The sequence below is a fragment of the Acanthochromis polyacanthus genome, chromosome 4 (genome assembly GCF_021347895.1).
Source record: "Acanthochromis polyacanthus isolate Apoly-LR-REF ecotype Palm Island chromosome 4, KAUST_Apoly_ChrSc, whole genome shotgun sequence".
NCBI lineage: Eukaryota > Metazoa > Chordata > Actinopteri > Pomacentridae > Acanthochromis > Acanthochromis polyacanthus.
This window is the reverse complement of record NC_067116.1, coordinates 39,043,921-39,065,975: the sequence shown is the minus strand read 5'-3', so window position 1 is coordinate 39,065,975 and position 22,055 is coordinate 39,043,921. Positions and strand designations below refer to the sequence as shown.

The 22,055-nt window shown below is 38.5% G+C and overlaps 1 protein-coding gene and 1 non-coding gene across 2 annotated transcripts; both read right to left on the bottom strand.

The window, feature by feature from the left end:
• Positions 1-3,119: 3,119 nt before the first annotated feature.
• LOC110949399 (elongation factor 2-like) lies at positions 3,120-11,367 on the bottom strand. The gene is made up of 13 exons (XM_022191471.2): positions 11,241-11,367; positions 9,859-10,073; positions 8,781-8,962; positions 8,054-8,265; positions 7,370-7,548; positions 7,119-7,224; positions 6,607-6,859; positions 6,304-6,499; positions 5,842-6,208; positions 5,366-5,719; positions 5,094-5,276; positions 4,751-4,883; positions 3,120-3,491 (listed from the first exon to the last, which is right to left on the bottom strand). The coding sequence occupies exons 1-13, from the start codon at positions 11,241-11,243 to the stop codon at positions 3,298-3,300; spliced, it is 2,577 nt and encodes an 858-aa protein (XP_022047163.1). The 5' UTR covers positions 11,244-11,367; the 3' UTR covers positions 3,120-3,297.
• On the bottom strand, positions 6,943-7,010 carry LOC127533826 (small nucleolar RNA SNORD37). The gene has a single exon (XR_007941701.1). It is a non-coding gene; the product is annotated as a small nucleolar RNA SNORD37 (small nucleolar RNA).
• Positions 11,368-22,055: the final 10,688 nt, after the last annotated feature.

Here is a 22,055-nt window from a genome sequence, read left to right as displayed (position 1 = left end):
CTCAAACAAATTTTGATGACTTTAAACAAGGTTTAAGTCACTGTGGATGAATCTGAACTTATTGTGGCCAAGTTTTTGTCATTTTGCTTGGGGGACTTTCTGTGTCTGGTTATTTACTGATTCTAAATTGTTTGTAGGTGTGAACGTGAGTGTGCTTGGTTGTCTGTCCAGTCCTCCCATGATCTTACAGAGGAAAAAGCGGTGGATAGAAAATAGCTGGATGTATATAATACATGTTTCCTCTGGCATTTTAATTAAATCTGGTTGTCTGTTGATATTGAATGTACGGACGGGTATAACCACAAATAATTTGCCCTTTGCAATGAATAAAGCTGAACTGAAACATGTACTCAAAGTGCTTTGACAGACAAGCCAAAAAAAGAGGACACAGACCAGGGAGGGAAGACGGTGTAGAAATATGGCTAAAGGCAGTAAAAGATACATAATGCAAAATACAGAATTCCAATACACCTAAATCAATAAAAGAATTATCACCTGACACAAACAAAATCATAAAAAAATATCAGAAATGCCATAGCACTGAGTAAAAGAAAGTGAAAGAGACAACATCACATAAAAGCAAGTCAATAAAATGGGGTTTTAAGAGGTGATTTCAAGGAAGAGATTGATTCTGCAGCCTTGAACATTCAGAATGACCTCAGCTGATGATCGAAGTCTGCAAACTGGCTCATATAAGGTCAGCATTTCTATTTTATAGCCTGGGACCAAACTCTGGGAAGCTTTAACAATGAACAACAAAATCTTAAAGCAATCCTAAAATGCACAGATAGCCAGTGGAGGGAAGCCAGGATCGGGATGATGTGATGTTTTTTTGCTTTGTTTTATTGTTATGATTAGAAGATTTAGCCAACTGTGAATATAAAGTTTTTCAGCAGTGCATAGAGTGCCAAATTCTGGACGATTAAACTGACTCCTACTATAGCTAGGTGTGGCTTTAAATTATTTAAATAAAGAATTTATATTTTAGTTCAGTATTTTTTGCTGTTAGTGTGCACGGTTGTCTGTTACTAACATGGACTGACAACTTGTCCAGGGCGTATCTCACCCTTTGCCCAAAGTCGTCATTGACAAGGTGGTAATAAATACACGTAAATGAGAGAAGATCTTCATGAGAATGTCTTATCTGCTTTGCCACCCTGCAGATGCTTGTCGTCCTGAGTTTTCTTCTCATTGACATAATCAAACTAGAATGTATCTATCTTACTAGTGTTCCACTGTCCACCAGGGATTATAATATGTAACTATGCTGCTCTCAATTTGTTTGGGGTGTTTTAAATCTTTAACAATTTTCTCTCCACAAAAACAATGAAGTCCACGTTTCCTACAATTTCACACTGAATTACATCAAATCACTGAACATGCAATGAACAAATACAAGTTACTAAGTGTGTTTTAACAAGTCTGAAGGTCTCTTGTTAGTCATAAAAGTGTAACTGTTGGCAATTTTGGGTTTTAATGACGTTTAAAGCAGCTAGGAAGGTAAATGCTTTTCTTTGGAGTGGTTTGAAGTTGTCTAAAGACATCCTGTTTGATGAATGAATTCAGCTAATCATATATCCCATGTGTTTGAGTTTATCTTATAGTTGAAACTTCCATATGGTGAAATAAAATATTGTAGTTTACAATCAATCATTTAAATCATCCCAAACTGCTTTGGTAACTGGTGTGTTGTTGCTTTATCACTTTCACAAAAAGTGCACACATTTGTAACAAAATAAAAGGTTTCTTTTAGTTTTGGAATAATGTGTTTTTTAGGATACAGATTTGGGGAATTTTAAGGTAATAGAACTTTAATTTGAAAGGCCCTGACAAAAATCTGATTTCTGTTTTTGAGATTTTGTTTTGTCAGAGTTTAGACGTCAGTTCCGGCAAAACATAACGTGACTGTAGAAGTATTTCTAATGAGCGTTCAGGACTACAGATTCTTTTTAAAAGTTTAAGCACTCAGAGCAGAAGTTGTCAGAAGCACGTACATTTCCTGACATTTAAATGTAACACACCTGCTCACGTTGCACACAATGATACAACAGCAAGTTCGACTGACAGTTTTGAAGTAAAGTTTTAGTAGATTAATTCAGTACCATCCCTTTATAAACTTATGTGGATCATCATTAGAGGGGAACATTTTTTTATCAAATTCATCATGTGTAGAATGCCTTTAACAGTTCCTTTCATTCTCAAACAATGAAGTGGTAGAATTATTGATCTTTTTGGTGTATTTGCAAGAGTGAGCAGGGTAAAGTTACCTATACATGGAAGTCCTGCCAACCATTCTCGACCTAGCACTGCTATGATTTAGCATCAGGAATTTTGATTGAGGTGTGCAGGATGTTCAACATACTTTAGGTTGTACCTACTGTCAACACCAATGCTCTTACATCTTCACTTACTTTTTCCAAACCAATGTTAAAAAAAAACCTCAACCATCGTGTTTCCAAAGGGTTAATGTAACATCTTTCAAGAGTTTAAAATTCTAACATGACAAAGCCAACAAGGGCTGCAAACTCCTTATTCTAGAAACTGGTACCTGCAAATTAAGCTTAAATATCCAATAATGTAATGAGGTATTAATATTGACATATTTTATAGTTGCATGTAGTTTGAAGTCTTTGGTGCTGACCATACAATAAAAAAAAACACAACAGAGCAAGGTGCTATGAAACATCAAACCAACTAATAAGTCAGCTTTCATTCACAGATGCAGCTGGCAAGTTCTTTACAACATGGGAGGGAAAAGAAGCAGCTGGTTGATTTTCCCAAGCATACAGCCTGTTTAGAACAATTCTATAACCAGGGGTTATACAGTCATGACGATATTAATCATCTTTGCAGTATCTTGAGCAGAGGGAAAAAAGACACACTGCGGACACATGAGGCACGATACAGGATCTTTAAGTCAATATATTGTAAACATGATGCTACAGTGTAGAACCCTGAAATGAAAGCTAAATAATACCTGTTAGATTATACCGTTTCATATGAAAACTTCCCTCACACAATATAAAACAACTATCATGAAACAAGCTCTTTCAATCTTTGACTTAGTGTAATATAGCAGTCATGATCATCTCCATGAAACAAAAACAAAGCCTGAACCATAAAGTTTTTATTTTCTTTTATTAATTGTTTACAATTTTTTCAGTTGTTTCTTCATTATTATCGTTTCTTTTGGCAATCTATAGTGCTCACTGTGTTCTGTACAGTCCGGTCCCACAATGCTGACTTAATTTTTGTTGGATAGAGAGGAATGAAACGAGCCAAGTAGGGTTCAGGCTTTTACAATTTGTCCAGGTAGTTGTCCAAGGCTGGGACACCTTCTTTGAGACCCTTGCGCTTGCGTGTCTCAATGACAACGGTACCGGGCTTGGTTGACACCTCCAGTGGGTTTCCAGGGAGGATCTGCCAATGGTCGAACACACACTGTGGGAAGGCCTGGCCACCAGTGTTGGAACGAAGATCGGCTGTGAAACCTGTGAACGGACAGAGCAGCACACATCAATACCTGCTGTGAATGAGGATCACAAGTACAGTGAAGCAGTCATAAACGCAAAAAAAAAAAAAAAAAAGAGTCTTCCCCTTTGGTCAACAGCTAGGGGCTTTTAATTTAGAAAGGCTACACGTCAGTTGTACAATTGGACAAGTAGTTAAACAATCAACTCTGAAAAATGAAGATGCATGGAAGAAGACATGTCATCACAAAGTGAAATTAAGAATATTGTAATAATATTTTTAATATCCAACTACCTTCATTTGTAAAAACACACAGTATGGTAGCTTCTATTAGGAAAAGTCCAAACCATCTCCCCTACAGAGAAGTGGTTTCTTTAATACTTGTAGCGCATAAATTACTTCTTTCAAGTAAAGCCACGTGTCCACTACGCATTTTTCCAGCATGTAAACGTGCCACATCTGAGAATTGCAAATAAGGTGGGCGGTCATTAGCAGGCTACTACGTGGTCACATGGCAACGGTTTCAGCTTGAGAGTCAAAGCTTAAGAGACTAAAGGGGGACACACTGGATCACAGCTCCAAATGCACCGCAACCCGACCGGAGCATGCGGTGTGTTTCGAGCTGCCATCCGGTGCGTCTCCCTGGAACAGGCTGCAGCTCATTTTCATGAAGTAGACTCCACTTCTACTTCATGCAAATTCAATGTAGTATCTGGGGATCCAACGCACTGCCAAATTTTTTCAAATGTCTAAACTAGCTGTCGTAGAACTAAAACGAGGACAGATTCAGCGACTGCACAGCTTATTTCCCTTAAATGCTTTCAGAACTACTTTTCCCTGAAGTTTTTTCGAAATAAAAGACAAAGTTGGTCAAACATCTGCCGGACTCTCAACCTGAAAGTACTGTCATGTGTCCACGTAGTGGCCCACTAGTGACAAACAAAGCGGACGATTTTCAGATGTGGCACTTTTACATGTGGAAAAAATGCATCTACTGGGCACACGGCATAACTCCCCTAAAACAATACAAGGATGATAACATTCTATACTTACTAAGCATTCTAAGACTTCAAACCCAGAGTAAAATGGACAGTGTCAAAAATTTCAGTTTGACTGAAGAAACCAACAGCCATTTCACATACCTTGTCTTCCAGTATGAAAATCTATTGCATAATTCTCCAAATTGTGATTACAATATGTTGAGAACTTGTGCAAAAAAGCCTGAAGATACATCAATAATCAAGTGACAAAACCAGCACTGGTTTGAAAGAAGACTTACCAAAGGATTCCATGACAGGCAGATAGGCCTTGATGACATACATGGGTGTTCCCATTACTCTGCCCTCCTCAAACACATGACCACGTCTCCTGGTCAACACACCGTAGATTCCACCCATTGCTGTCTCAGGACACTGCAGAGTAGATAGGAGCTAGTGAGTCACACTGAAACTATGTGCTGTTGAAATTATAAGGAAGCCATTTATGAGATAAACCAAGCAAATGATTGATAAAAACTCAACTATCATGCACTGCAAATCACATTTTATACAGCAATTACAGGGCTAAATTCATGTCAGATGACTATGAGAAACGCAGAAGGCTATATCTCCTGTGCAACTTGCCTGGATCTCCACCAGGTAGACAGGCTCCATAAGCCTGGGCTCTGCTGTGAGCTCACAAGCATACAAGGCTCTGCGGGCTGTGGGGATGATCTGACCACCACCACGGTGAATAGCATCTGTGTGCAGGGTCACGTCATGGATGTCAAAGCGAATGGCACGCATGTTCTCTTCACAGAGGACACCCTAAACAACATTCAGACAATTTGTAAGTTCAAGGTATATCAACTGATAAATATAAAAAACAACTGCATTGCATAGGTTAGAGCTCTTACCTCCTTGACGGCCCACTGGAAACCAGCCACAACGCTGTCCTTGATCTCATTGAGGTACTGCACTCCCTTGGTAACATCGACCAGCATGTTGGGGCCAGTTCCATCAGGTCCGAAGCACCAGATCTTTCTGGCCTCACCGACATCCCACTCATACTTATCAGCAAGGTAACGGGCACGGGCTTTCATCTCCTGGCGAGCGGTAACCTCACCCTTCTCGATGTCCTCTGCCAGACCTTCTTGGAAGGGACGAGCCTTCATGAACAAACGGTTGTGCTTGTTGGGTGACTTTGACAGACACATGACACTTGAATCTTCGCTGACGGTCTCACGGTACGACACCACTGGGTCGGATTTCTAAAAAGAAAATGACAAGTCATCAATGTTCACCTCTAGGACAGTATAATTCAACACAGCTGTCCATTTTATTTCTATGGCTAATGAAAAAAACTCATTAAATTTGTTTTTCGATTTATCACCTTCAGAGGAATACAAGCATGGTCCTCTTCCAAATCTTTCAGGCAGATCTCCAGATGCAGCTCTCCAGCTCCAGCCACGATATGTTCTCCAGACTCCTCAATGATACACTGGACCATGGGATCGGACTTTGACAGACGCTTCAAGCCCTCCACAAGCTTGGGCAGGTCGGCAGGGTTCTTGGCCTCCACAGCAACTCTCACCACAGGGCTGACACTGAATTTCATCACCCTCATGTTGTGCGACTGCTCGTAGGTTGTAATAGTTCCGGTCTTGACAAGGAACTGGTCCACACCAACCAGACCCACGATGTTACCACAAGGCACATCTTCAATGGGTTCAACATAGCGGCCCATCATCAGAATGGTCCTGACAGAGAGCAAGGTAGTTCAATTCAGAGGTTACCAAATACAGAATAAGTTCACCTCTCATAGTTGATCAACAGGTCAGATATTGAAACTTACCTCTGAATTGGCTTCAAGTACAGGTCGTCCTTCTTTCCAGGGACAAAGTTTGGTCCCATGATGCGAACCTTCAGGCCAGTGGACACAGACCCAGAAAACACACGACCAAAGGCATAGAAGCGACCCTTGTCACTGGTGGGGACCATCTTGGAGATGTACATCATCAGAGGAGCCTTGGGGTCACAGTTCTTGATACCTGTGTGACCAATTCATCAAATAAGCACTGGCAATCAGCCTTTCTGCCCTTCCCAGATCTACTCCATTCTTGTGCATGAGCAAAATGAAATGAAATCAGATTCCTACCCATGGCAGCCTCATCATCAGGAGGTCCTTCATACAGAAGCTCACAGCGGTACTTCTGGGCCGTGACAGGGGAAGGCAGATGAATGGTGATCATTTGCAGAAGGGCTTCTCCAGCAGGCAGCCAGCGGCGCATGACAGCCTTCAGGAGAGGCTTACCCTCCTTGTCTTTGTCCTCAGCATCCAACTTGATGTCCATCTTAGTGATCAGCTTGGCAGTTTCCTCCTTCTTGAAGTTCATGATGGCATCAAACACCTAGAAGGAAGTCAATTTGAATTAGAATGTAGATTAACATGAGAAAAGTCAGGATGCAAGTAAAATTTCTGTACTCTGTGCCTGCTCAGGCTGAAGGTTATCATCACTGATTAGTCAGGTCAAAGTGAAGAATTTTCAAATCATCACTTGCAGGCATACAGAGCAACTGCTAACAAAATATTTCAGCCTTACTGTCTTCCACTCCAAATGCACTATCCTTTCAACATTATTTATTTAAATAATTCATAAGTCTCATTACCTTGAAGATGGGGTCCAGCACAAGAGCACAGAAGGTGCGGGATAATTTTTTTCCCTCAGGTCCATTAGGAGACTTGGAAAACTTTCCAGAGTCCGTGTCATAGTACCTTGAATAGCAAAGAGGTAAATATTAACAAATATAATAGATACAGCTACATCAGAAAGATCCTTTGTGTGCGCCACTTTTCCACTGCTGGTAGCCATGTTCTCCAATCACACGTTTGTCAATCAAGGTACATGTCCGAGACGCACCTGTCTCCCCACAGCTTCTTCATCATGTCTTCCACCTTCTTGCAGTGCTCAGCTGCTGTCATCTGGGTGTTGCCTTTGGCAGCAAACTTGGCTGCATACATTTCAGCAAACTGCTTCAGGGTGAATGCCCAGCCATGGAGTCCAGAGCCGAAGCCAACAGTGCCAATCACTGGATCAACCTACACAAGAGACAATACTACATCAGTATGTTTGCAATTATAAAAGCTTCAATTAATGTTTGGCGTTGTTTTGTTCATAACTACTTTTGTGATGTTACTGTGGAAGGTAAGAGTCGCTCACGTTGTCTCAATTTAGTTATGATCTTTCAATTCGACATAGTTTATGACTGCGTATTCAATTTGATACAAACTGGACTTCATATCAGTTTTAAAATCTGTACTCAAATCACCTTTTTGACAACCAGTTTTTCAAAGAACATTAGATAAAATCAAATTTGGCATTAGAGATAACACATGAAATCTTATTGTTTGACATACACTGACCAGCCATTTGAGTGTAAATGGGTACCTAAATGCATACATGCTGAATAAAAACAGCATTTCACACTAGCATTCAAGTTACTAAACCATTTGTGCTTCATTTTATCATAACTTGTGCAAGAACGCACCCACACACAAAAAGGCAAGTGTGTGCTGCACCTTGAAGCTACAGACAACAACTCACCATGATGTTACCCATAGGTCCGCTCTCATCCTCTCCATAGGTGGAGATGATGACATTGACAGACTCTACGATACGCTGGAAGGTCTGGTAAAGGTCTTCAGGTTCAAGCTGCAACTCCAACAAGGCACGGTCCATCTTGTTCATCATCAGGACTGGCTTGATGCGCTCACCAATGGCCTGACGGAGCACGGTCTCAGTTTGCACACACACACCTGGTAGAAATACACAAAGCAGCTATTAACACTTGGAATAGGACTCTCAGTTGTGCATGTGAGAGTTACATAGGCTGTAAAATGGAAAATACAGTGTTAAGCCTACAAGAAAACCAGGGAGAGCACATATTTCACTGATCTCGAGAGTCAGGTTCTTTCTCAAAAGCCAATTTCACTACTACTCTGCTCTTCATAGCAATTTTTCAATTTCCTGAGAGGAGCAAACTATTGATTATGGTAAACTAAATTGACAGACGACTTGGAATCTAAATAGCACCTCAGCTCTTATTTTGGGCTTGAACTAACCTGTTAATGACAACTGTCCATGAAACACATGGTAATCCAGTTCTTATTATTTCAGAATATATGGGCCAATCTCCCACCCAACTTACTTCTATAACAAACAGCCGAGTATTTATATGCTGGGCATCTCTATTTGGACGGACATCCATTTATTTATTTTTTGCCTGCCAAATTAATACAAGTAGGTGAAATTGTTCAACTAGCCTGCTTACCAGAAACACAGTCCACAACAACCAGGGCTCCATCAGTGACACGGAGAGCAGCAGTCACCTCAGAGGAGAAGTCAACGTGCCCTGGTGAGTCAATCAGGTTGATCAAGAAGCCAGATCCATCTTTGGCCTGCTTAATGAAGGCCTGGTCGTTTTCGCCGAGCTCGTAGTACAAGGAGATGGCTCTGCAGGCAAGAGAAATTTAAATGTTCAACATTACTCTATGAAAAGAACAGCTGCCCCTTGTAATGTTAAAAATTCCACTCAAACTTAGAGAAAGGCTAGCAGATTTTTAACTACACATATGTATTACATCATGATAGGCATGTGTTTATACAAAAATATGGATAAATAATTGCAAACAATAGCCTACTGAACGATCATTAAGAACTGCATTCCTTAAAATAAACAAATTTTCATTCACTTGAAAATTTTAATACAATGCTTAATGATCAGCTAACTGAGAAAACTTTAATCGTGAACAGTACGATCAGCATGTCTCAACATGTGCTTAGCACAATGTGACAGTGCTATCAGATGTTTTATAATTAAAACAAGGGCCGACATTAATCTGACATTTGACAAACTCAGATGTTGGCACAAAAATGAGATGCAAAATCTCAGATGAATATTAAGTAGACATTGCTTTTCAAGCTTATGAAATGCTAAAACGTAACAATACAGAACATTAAGGTAACATGCAGCTGAGACAAGCATGTCCATTTTTATCAATTCTGGCTGGATGCTTAGGTAACAACTGGTAAATTAGTTGAAAGGACATGGTTATAAAATCTGTGCCACATCAGTTAATTTCTTAGTTGAGTAATTGCAAGTGTTAATGACGAAAATGACATTAGCCATTTTTGTTCAATTTTTAAAAAATATATTTTCCCCATTGTGGATCCTCCCTGCATGGTAATAAAACAAATTAAAACTTCACAACACTTCAAAAAATCCAATTCTTCAGGTTTACAGGAATTTACCTACACTACTCATACAAATCTTACTTGCCATCAAACACATAATTGTTGGAAAGAGTCACAAGTTAAGAATGGAGTTACAAATGTGCTAAAATACTTACGTAGACTTGATGGTAATGCAACGCTCCTGTTCGTCCTTGCGGGTGTCTGTGAAACGAGTCTCTCCAGCACGAGCTGAGGCAATGATACCAGCCTTCGACACCAGAGAATCTGTCAAAGTTGACTTTCCATGGTCAACGTGGGCAATCACAGACATGTTACGGATGTTGGCCTTTTTGTCCATGATGGCACGAATCTGGTCTACGGTAAAGTTCACCTAAGGGGAAAAATACATATTAAATTAATTCAAACATTTGTGTAACTTTCTCTCACCCTAACCAAAATATAAGATTTCACATATGATCCTCTGTCTGAACTGTGGTTGGGCTTGGTGATTATTGTTGCTACCTTACTAAAATATGTAGCGCATATTCAATGACATGCAATCCTAAAATGTAGAAACAGCTGGAAATTGTCGTGCCTCGACATGACGTGATGTAACCTGAAGATGTGCCAAGAGACCAACAGCATTGTTAACAGTGTACTTCTGGCATATTCTTGTAGTTAATTCATAGTTATAAGTACGTAGTGCACATTTATCTGGTACCTCGGCAGTACCCGCAAGCCAGCTGACATTGTTGCTGACGCAAGTTAATCTAAAATGCTCTGCACTTCCACCCTGGGTGGTGCGAGTCCGCCATCACCAAAGATGACGTTATTGTTGTCTATGGTGAGGCCACAAAAAATCCAGAACTCATTTGCCAAGATTTGCGAGTATATTCTGTTTATAACAACTGATAATTGACTAAAGGGTCAATGTCATCTATAAAACGACTTTATAAACAGATTCATATCAGCAACACCCGGCATAGTGTCGCCATGAATAGGCCACGTGTACAGACGTTGGACTTATGCTAAATGCTAACACCGGCAGAACCGAAATACCGGCAAGTTATTCCTACGACACGAAACAACTTCAAAAATCACATTTTGTTCATGGTCCTTCACCCAAAACGAACGATATGTTAAAACTACACAGTCTAATCCCGACTCCCGTTCATTTTAACCGACAAGAACGACAATTTACTGGATCACCAGCTAACTAGCACAAGACGCTGTCAAAGTTAGCTAACACCGCAGAGGCCCCCACAGTTAAACATTTCTACTTTTACAAGGGTCTCTCGATGTTCGCCCAGTACTGTAACAACCGCAGGTAGGATAACATGCTTTAACAACAGCCCACAACAGCTTTTAGTAAGTCTTGGTGGCCGTTCGAAGCTAAAGGGAAAACAAAATGGTTGCCATTTTTGTACCAAGCCATACCATAATACGCAAGTCACACAACATCGGTGCAATATTCATCTGAGAGGGCTAATATGGACGCTGATCACGTGTCGTGGACCCAAAAACTCGTTTATTAATCAAAGAAAAGTAAAGAACTCACCATTTTGACGGATGGTTTTGGATTCTCTTGGTGGAGAAGAGAGACAAGAAATTTTACACTGCCCACCTCACGAGGGCATAGGCAGGGAAGAGGCCACTGACGTCAGAAAACAGGGCTTTATACTGCGTACGTCTGTCGCCTGCGTCATCACGCAGCATCGTTACGCACCTTGAGCTTATATCACTGTGTTGGAATGTTTTGAGTTTAAAAGCCTGATTTCTCTCTTTTGGCTTCAGCCAGAAAGTCTCACGAAGCGCAGTGAAAGCTTGACTGTGTTTTCTTGATGATCATCCATAAAACTGTTCAAAAATATTTGTGCAGACCAATAGCACATTCTGTTGCACCTAAATGAGCAAATTTTGTGATTTTGTGACATCTCTTTGTGTAAAATTGCTTCTCTACGCCCTGTCATATGTGATTGAATATTTACATTTCTTATACTCAAAATGTCACCAGCCATAATCCTGAATTCAGTCAGCCTACGTTAGTAATCCTGTTTGGTAATGGTGTCAATACTGCATGTGCAGTAGCTACATCATGGACGTTACTGTGTCTCTGTTTATAATTTTTTGTGTGTTTTATTTCATTTCGTCACTCTTTGGGACGTATGTTAGTCACAGTCACATTGTGTAATGTCAGCACTCAATATGACATATGTCTAACAGTGGCATTATAATTTGCAATTCCAGTTCGGACTGAATGAAAATTGTACTTAGATGATGTTAGCTTTTTCACTAAGGAACATTAATGCTGATTTTTAAAATAAAATTTGACTCAATCTTTTGTCAAAAAACAAATGTTCAGTGGACCAAACATCTAACTTTACTTGATTGTCAAAATGTAAAATAACCTATATTTATTATATTAATCTGTAATAAGTGTTTACCTTGAGCTTATGTTACTTTCAATCTTTTGAATTTAAAATATTTCTTTGTCTTATTCTTGTTGTTTAGATTTCTTTTTACATTAAACAGATTATGTCATTTTATTTGATTATATTTCCAGCAGATGGCGCCGCAGATCCAGATTTCCGTCTACAAGTCCCACTGAGCACAGTGACTGTGTGACTCAACTGTGTTATGTTGGCCAACATTTTACACGTCCAAAAACTGTTACCCTAAACTGAAATGAGAAATTATCACGTTGAAATCACCTGGAGCAGTATATTATTTGTGTATATCTGCACTGAAGCTTTATTGAGAGGTTGGTGGAGATACTCAATCATATTGCACATAATATATATATTAAATTCTATTATCATTAGGAAATCAGATATGTGTAGATGTCACTGTGTCCTTTCACCTCGACACAAATCCATATAAATATGAGTAAATATGAAATATGTCAGATTGCAATACACAGTTTCAGCTTGCATAATTGTAACACATTTCAAAACAGTGGCTAACTAAGTCAAGCCAACAGCAAGTCTGACATTTTTGAATAAATTGTCTAATATCAGATGAGTCATGCAGGCTCATTAGAACGTAGTGAAGTGACCTGTATATCACTGTTTATTAAATACAGATGTGCTCACCATCTGTGGGTAGAATATTACATCAATCATGTCCAGGAGAAATAAAAATAGTCTGCGCAGAGTTGTGCCAATACAACTGGATGCATAAATGGATAAATGGATAGGCATAAAATGGTATTTAAATCAAGATATCATGATGAATGCATTCAAATACAACAAAGTAAATGTGATGATTTTTCTCTGAAAAGCCACTGAAGCAACAGTTATAAAAATGCTCTGTTAAAATACTTTTGGGACACAGTTTAATTTAAATAGTTACATAAGTACATCTGCAATATTCCACTTTCAGGTGTAACATTTCAATTTCGTCTGCAATATTTCATCACCATGTGTGATATTACTTGTTCCCTTATTATCATTGCCTGCATTACATTTTACATCCAAGTCTTATTATAATTCATTCATGTTTTGAACTTATATCTTGTTGCTCTCCTACTTTTTAGACATTGCATTTATCATTTATTCTCATTTTATTCTTTTCTGAGCAATATATGGCATAAGAATTTACTTCAGGATCAATAAAGTTCTATCTTATCTTATCTTACATATGATGGAGTAAATGCTACTTCTCACCTCTGCTTTTTTTGATGAGATTCATCAACGTAAAAGAAAAATCTGTGCTGTTTTCCTGGAACATATTGGATTTAAATGCACAAACTGGTCTCTAAATAAACTAAACCAGATACTGTATTCTTCCTTTGTGCATTCGATAACCAAGGCTTTTCCATCCACAGATAAGTTGAGGGAGAAACAACTAAAGAGGCTGTTTGGGAGCTCTCTTCTTTTATGAATAACATCATCTTCAGGTTTTGCTTTAAATTGTCAGTGCAAATGAAAAAGTGAACATAAATGATAAAAAAGCCCCCCCAAAAAAAACATCCAGAAATCCCTCTAAATAATTCATGAAGTGTTCAGGTGGAAGATTTTTCTGTTCCCATCCATCATGTCATATATGACACGATGAACATTTTTGTTTATAGGAACTAGGCTATAATACATAACGTATTGCACACTATAGTGAGTGTACTGTATATTATCAATAATACAGTGAGAGAAATAAGGACATAAAACCTTTATTTGTATTAGACAATGCTGCACCATTCGAGTAATGGATTTATTGACAGGCATCCTTTGGTTACCAACAAGCTTTCACACTATAGAAAATACTGCATACCAAAAATATGCACTAGTTAAGAAGGTTGCTAATTGAAATGTGGTGTAGGAGTCACAAATACTGAAAGAGAATACGATAGTTTTTTTCTCCTTTCATGTGGGTTGTTGAGTTTCTCCTGTAGATCTCCCACAATGCAGGAAAACCTCGCAGTGCTTCAGCTTTATGCTTCACCTACGCCTTTCATTATTGATTAAAAAAAACACATTTTTCTGCAATGAATGATGTAACTTTGTGTGTGACGTTTCATTGCATCTGTGGGTGCAGTTTTCGAATTGAATTTTGAAAGTCAGCTCTGTCAACATGATACAAAACAAGTAGATGGATGTAGAAGACAACCCATCCCTCATTTCTATGGAGCTGTGAATGCGCAACCTTAGCGTGCATGTATGTGAGGACATGCATTGCATTCATCTCCATCCACCCACTCGACTGAAGTGGACTTTGTATGCAGTGCAACTGTGATGACATGTGAGGGAATGGAAGAAGATTATGTGATGAGTTTTATAGACATGCTAGTTCGAGAAAGATGCAAGAAGCGTTCAATTATTCTATGATACCTATTCTGGGAGAAGGCTAGGGGGGAGGGATGGGTACACAATCAAGGAAATTAGAAAACAATTAAGCCTAACACACACACACACACACACACTGAACAAATCTGACAGTGTTAATTACCTGTTAGGACAGGAGGGAATCTGTGTAAAATTTTCTCATCTAACGCACCTGTTCGGCCTGTCGAGCCACGCATGCTGTCATATGTGAAAACGCTCATGCCGGGTGATTGACAGGGAGAAATGTCAGGCAGCTCAGCCTGAGTAATTGACTATGGATTAAAATGACACCAAACTTTAAGAGCGACGCGATTTTTCCCACAACAGCTGTCTCTGGCAACACGTCTTGTTAGAGTTGTTTTTTGGGTTTGTTTTTTTGCCTACTTTGGGAACAGTCGCTGTTCTGCTGCTGCTTTATGTGACAAAAAGAGACAGAAGTCTGACACACTGTGTCCACATATTTACTTCAGTCTGATCCTCAGAAATGCCTGCGGGACTGAAAGTCTTCAAATTCTGTGATTTATCCAGACTTGCCCTCCACTCTACCTCGCTGTCTCGCCTTGATCCTTGCTCTCATTCATTCCTTGTGAGGGAGTCTGAACATCACACACTGCACACAAATTCTTTAAACAAACCTTTATTATTGAGATGAAAGATTCAATATTTAAATAGATCTAACTCCTAAAAGCCATTTTTTCATTAATTACAATATTACAAGGATGTAAAACACAAAAGTTTAATCGAAATCACTTATATTCTGTCGACTTGGAGCCTTTCCAAAGCAGCAAATAGACACTATAAAAATAAATGAAGCCATCAATACACATTTTTATTTTATTTTATTTTTCTTGAAGCAAAAACATTCCTTTGTTATACGGGACTAGCCCATTCTACAAATGTAATGTCTGACTACTAACTGAATTTACAGCTCAAAAAGTAAATATTAGAAACTTTAATGGTTTAAGTTTAGTCAGCAAATACTGTATGTTAACGCATGAAATTTCACTTTTCTAGAAGCTAGTGGAAAAATGTAGCTTGTGCAAAAAATAAAACTTGTTTTAAAACTATTTACATTAATACTAATGAATTGTCAAAAATGCAACTAAAAGATGCTTGAATCGAGATTATTTATCTGTAACCTCACGTTCATTAAACTTTAAAATTCAATCAAGCTACGTCTTCTTAAAATTGAGACATTTTTACTCTCCAGTGCAGCAGCAGATTAGATCCAATTAAAGTCATTTTATTTCCTTATTTTAGGATGATTAAATCAGTTTTTTTCTCATCAAAGACACATTATCAGAACAAGAACCAAAATGCATTCAGTCATTAGAATTTTTGTTAGATTCTGCAGAGCACCTCACATACAAGGGGAAATGTACTTTTCAGACTTGTTCCTTTGAAAGTTCGGCTCACTAAGAGGAATCACAACCTTGAAGCAGCTTATAACTGAATTCAAGTGGTGCTTGACAAGATTAGTTATCTTTGATGAGGAAAGTAGGATTTAATCATCCCCAAAATGATGAAATAACAACTTTTTTGACTCTCCTTTGTTGCAGTGCAGACCTGTTCAAGGAATCTACTGTCTGCTGTCATGTTTACTTGCAATCTGACTTTTACTGAAGACTGAACATGCAATGATTTGTGCACTGCTACATTAAAGACAAGACATGTGTGGCAGAATTAGAGTGAAGAGATAAATACTTGAACTGGTGGAAGCAGCCAGGAGTAAAACTGTGTTTGACCTAGAACTTAGAAAGAAAGATGTGGCTGTGCAGCGACCAGAATATTTTGAGTTCTGTCCATCACAGCTGTGTGCAAACATTTATTTATTTATTTTAGAAAAGCTTGCAGTCTGCTAAAGGACAGCTTGGTAATCCTTGTGTCCTTCAGGTGCTGCTCCCTCAACCATGTAATCTACATTATTATACTGGACAGGCAACACCACCCAAGCAATCTCAATATAAATGTATAATTTTTTGCAAGTTAGCTAATGTCAGCTGATGCACGATGCAGCCCCTCAAATGCTGCAGCGGATAAGAATCAATAGATTGTTTGCGAGTCGCTTGCCGAAAGAATCAGCTTCATGCTTGCGTTACTTTGCGAAATGGACTGCACAAGATGCATGTGTTCTTATAGTAAAGTGAGTTTGTCAGAGTGTTGACACAGGATCAATACATGGAATATTGCTCAAGGGTTCTGCTGCCACTGCATTTCAAACAGGGAGCTAAAAAAAAAAAAAAAAAAAAAAAAAAACAGCTCGCCATTTATTGCACCAATTGTTGTTGACCCAAAGTGCAGCACAGACGGGGTGCATGCTGCCTGAGGTGAAATCATCTCAGTGTCAGATCTTTACTTCACTGCTTCCAGAATACTACGGACTTTGGCACTTAGAAGCAAGTCTGTTTATACTGTGTGTGGTTTTAGGGAGGGCAGGAAAAGAATTAAATGTACAAATGCAGCCAGCACACATTCAGCATCTCTATTTTCATTCGTATGTTTTATTCATCTAGGAAAGTTTCATAAAGTGTCCCTGAATTTCCCTGAAAAATAGTGGAAATATGACATGACCCAGTGTTCCTGATTCAATTCCCTGCTGGTTTGACCCTCATTGCATCTCGGTCTCCTCTTTTCTTTCCCATATTTTCTGTCGTTTTGTCAGATGAAGGCAGAATCCCAAAACAACAACAAAAACAAGTAAAAACAAACACAAATATCATTGTTGGATTCTTTGGGATTCATTTTCTGAGCACCATTAATATCCATTTAAACTTTTATAGGCATGCTAATTTGGATATTTTAGTCACCAGAGCTGAGAACGAACCAACAATCTGACCTCATTTCCATGTTACCATCATGACTGAAAGCATCAACATTGGATGCTGAGAGTCAGGAGGTAAGCTGGACCCAGCATGTCCTCATATAATAAGGATTTTAATGATGGAAAAAGATCCACAAGTCTTTGTTTAAGGACTTACGCAAGTAAAGTTCTTGGTCAAGGTTAGGGAAAGATTATTTGAAAAGAGCAAAAGGCAGACCTTTGTTTAGGAGGAACGACACGAACTCTGGTCTCTGGTGTCAAAGCAGAAGTCTTTGCACACGAATCTACCCACCCAAATAACGCTTAAGATGCTAAAGATATCTGAACAAAGAGCCAATGCCTCTTTTCTGTCTGGAGGGGACAGTCATTAGTTGCTCAACCACAGGAGGATACTAGGCAGGAAACAGGGGTTGAACAACAATGCTGTTGTGTTTCTGACTCTTTTGCAACAATGAATGATAATTGCTGTAGTGTGTGTGTGTGTGTGTGTGTGTGTGTGTGTGTGTGTGTGTGTGTGTGTGTGTGTGTGTGTGTGTGTGTGTGTGTGTGTGTGTGTGTCCATACCTGGCTTTTCAGAAAACCGTCCAGTCATTCCCAAATGGCTATTTAAATGAGCTGATTGTCTAAGATGCCAAGTCATTCTGTAGCAACTGAAATTATATTAATTGTAGGGTAGAGCACGGCAGTCCTCACAATTTTATCGTTTTTTTTTAATGCAAAATAGATGCAAAACACCAAGCAATATATAATCCTTGTGTGTTTTGATCACAGTGATTTATGTAGCTACTTTGTTTTGACAGTCTCTGAGTCAGAGAGCTGCAAAAATAAAGAACTCAAACTTGCTCTATCAAAAAATTATATAGGAATAATTGTTTTTGCAGTTGTGATGTGTCGGTAAAACAACCGTCTCTTCAGGTAATTGGTTATTGCTGTACTACTATAGTGTAGGCGTCAAGTTCGAGCAGAGCGAGTTCCGATGCTGCCTGTTTGTGGTGTTGAATTTAATGCAAAAGTTATAAGAAACAGGCATCGACCTTTGAATTAAACACTTAAGAAACCTGCTGTAAAGAACATTCATCACTACTTAAGGCAAACAACATAGATGTTACAGCTAAATCAGGTATTTTAAACCCTCTAAAGACGCTGAGATCCATTTGGTTTGTGTACATCCCTCTCCAGCATAACAGCTCAGGTTGTCTTTTCAGCTAAAGCCTTGATTTTGACCTTGCAAAATGCAGCTGGACCATTTTAACACAGAGAAGTCTTTTAAGCCTTCGAGTCGACAGCCCCACACAGAATTTGCTGTGCAGATGAGGTCACAGAAGGTCTTTAAAACTACATTCACTTGATAATTTATTTATGTACAAACAAGAAGCCAAATTAATTTCCAAGGTTGAGAATGAACTTTCAGCATGCAACTATTAAAGTCCCTATCATGGCATTAATTAAATCCCTGAAAACTCATCTCTGTGTATCAGAAATGTATATTTAGAGATTTACACAAAGAAAAGAATTCCATCTCACCTTCACATAGCTGTTGTTTCCTTGAGAATGTGCAGATCTATGAGCTACACACTGGCAAGTTGTTGAAGTGGAGTAATTCAGACACAGAAGAAGGAAAATGATACAGAAAGTCCAACCCTGCAAGGTGACAGGAGTGGTTTCTTAAATACATATTCCTGGAACTTCAGTACTTTGCAGTTTGAAGGTGGAAACACTCAGCCTTCTTTCATTTATAAAAACAAGAAAAAAACCCACCACATGGACATGTTTACAATGTAACTTTACACCAACATGGACAAGATGTTCTTTGGGAAAGGAAAATTTCATGTATTTCCATGACAACTGTGCAGACTGTCCTTTTGATGACTAGTCTAATAAATTATCCACTGTACCCATAGATGTGCACACTTTCTGCCGAAAGGTCAGCACCCATAATTTTCTTTTCTGCCTTACTACTTAAGTGCTCTCCATTTCTACATCAGCGTTTCATTCCAAATAGTTTTTTTTGTCTCGGCTCATTACCTCGAAAGAATAGCCTTCATGCTTGTTTGTTCATATGGAATAATTTATTGAAATAGGATTACTGGTCATATGAAGCTTTGTATCTGCTTGGCTGGGCCTAATTTCAGTCAACGCTTTGAGTTAATAAACTGAATCATGTTTTAAATTTAGAATTGCTAAGTTATATAAGTGCATTAGCCTGGAGTGAAGCCTGCAGACATGAGGGACCAGACTGTTGTTTGGTTTTACTTTTTCTGATTAAGCTCTTCACACGGTCATCTGTTTGCAGACATCTGTTGTCTTGGTTAAAACCTGCTGAGTGTTTCATGCTTTGAAGAATCCCCATCAAATCTGATATGACATTTGGAAGAAATCTAAATGAGCATAAATTTTTGGTACTTCGTTTAAAGGTAGCACTACAGCAAAGTAATTCATTTAAGCATTCATTTCGTACTTCATTCTTGGACAAAGCAGTTACATTCTTAGAAGATCCGAGCATAATGCAGCTCTGACACCAGAATATCAGAACGACTGCCTATCAGTTTGCATTTTAATGCAAATCTGGACCCACAGACAGTCTCTGAAAGCATTTTCTACAATTAAAATAGGCCATTTAGAGGATTGTTTTACCTTGTTGGAGGTGCTATTTTTCTATACATGTTGTTTTTTACTAAGCACAATGTTGCATTTATGACACATTAGCTTCCATTCATCTCGTCCAATTTTTCATGACCTCCGTGTTCACCTGGTGTTCCTTAGTTGTTTGGTGATTGTTATGCAGCATGTAAAAATGTAATTACTGGTTGGCAACACTTCATTAAATGAGAGAAAATAAGCAAAGGGCTGGATCAAAGACAAGAGAGGAACATACAGAGAGATAAAGAGAGGAAAGGATGACAGCTAAGTATTAGGAGAGAGTGGAAAGGTGGGAGAACATCACAGCTTTTAGTGCCACACAGGTGCTGATTGGAACGGAAATGGCAGCAGATAGTGGAAGCTGACAGCTTGGAATCACTTTTTTTTGGTTCACGGGTATTAAGTGACTGAATGAAAACAACCTCAAAATGGCAGCGACATTCAAATACGAGCCCATGGTTTCAAAAATGACTAATGACCCATTTCTGACAGGACACTCGCAGCGCTTTCAGAAAGAGCAAAACACTTTAAATTAAATGCGGTGTTGTTAGTTTCATGCAAATTCACTTTGCCCCTTTTGCAAATTGTCAGTTTGCCTCCATGATGCCTCCACACACGCCAGTAACCACATCTTTTGTTGTTAACTAACTCTATTGGCAGATATTTGTATGGAGTAAAGCTATTAGAGTAGGGGAGGTTTTGTTTGCTTTTGAAAGCAACCTTCAGCAAACAGTCAGCAGATAATCTGTAGCTAAAAATAAAGGTTTTGTATGACAGCATTTTTAATGAGGGGGGATTAATGATACATTATATTGATAGGGATTGAAGTTGTTCGAGGTTTTTGTTGAGGTTGGTACAGTATAAACAATGCCAATAAAGCTTTCCAAAATCCCAAAAGGCAGTCTGGAGCCAGTTTCATTGCCAGAAGGCAGTTTGCTGGAGTGCCAGGGTGAAATATTCATGGCAAACTGAAAGCTGCTGACATGTAGACTTCAAGGCAGCTTTTGTTGACGATGAAAAGGGCTTTGGTGTCATGCTATGCTGCATCAGCTGGCAGAACACCAGCCAAACCCATCACGTTACACTAACCTGAACTTTGAATGGTCTTCATGCTCGTGTTCACTTTTTTTACTGGTTCTCGCTCTGCTGCTGTAAGTGCTGTTGCATCTCATATTCTACTTGTTCCACTCTGTTTCTGAGAATCCTAATGAGGTCAACACTTTCCAAGTTCAATGATATTGGAGGATTGTTTACAGTGCTTCCTGTTTGTTATTTACTACACTAAGGTGGAGTGCATGCTGCTGTAATTCCTTTTTGCCTCTGTGAGTAAGATGCCCAAGAGTGCAGCTGTTCTCAAAAGTAAAAATGCATTTCAATTTGTAATATCTGACAAAAGCCATGATTCATCTTGCTTGACACTTTATCACACTGGTTCTCTAGAGTAACACCACTTCATTAGCATTTAGAGGCCATACATTGTAAAAAACAATCTTCAATTTTTTTCTCCAGAATTTTTATGTAAAAAAAACATGCCTATTAATAAATTACATTAAGATAACATTAAAAGCCAGCAACTGTAATCAACCATAAAATGGTGTTTAAAAAAGAAAATAGATTGTATTTGACATAAAAGGCTGTTTGAATAATCAGAATTTCACAAATAATTATTTTAATCGACAAAACTGTTAAATTCAAGTTTAATACTGCAAATATTTTTCTAAAATGATACAATTGCTGACAAACAATAGGAGAAAAAATTACTTTTGTAACTTTTAAATGCTAAAATGAGGGATATTGTGTATATTTGCAAACATTTTCACAAAATGCATGGGTTTTCAAATGAGAACAATTGTTACAATAAATCTTTTTTTTCAGAGTTCATTCTGATAAATAATGACTATAATGTATGTATGTGGTAGTATATTTGTGCAAAACCCATAAGTATCTGTAAATACACTCCTAAATAAATGATAATTGATAAAATTAAAAACACCAATAACAAACAAAAAACAGTTATGATATGAACCGTATCTTTATAGAAAGTTATTGTAGTAAAGGTGAAACAATGTGCATATAAACAAACATTTTGAACATT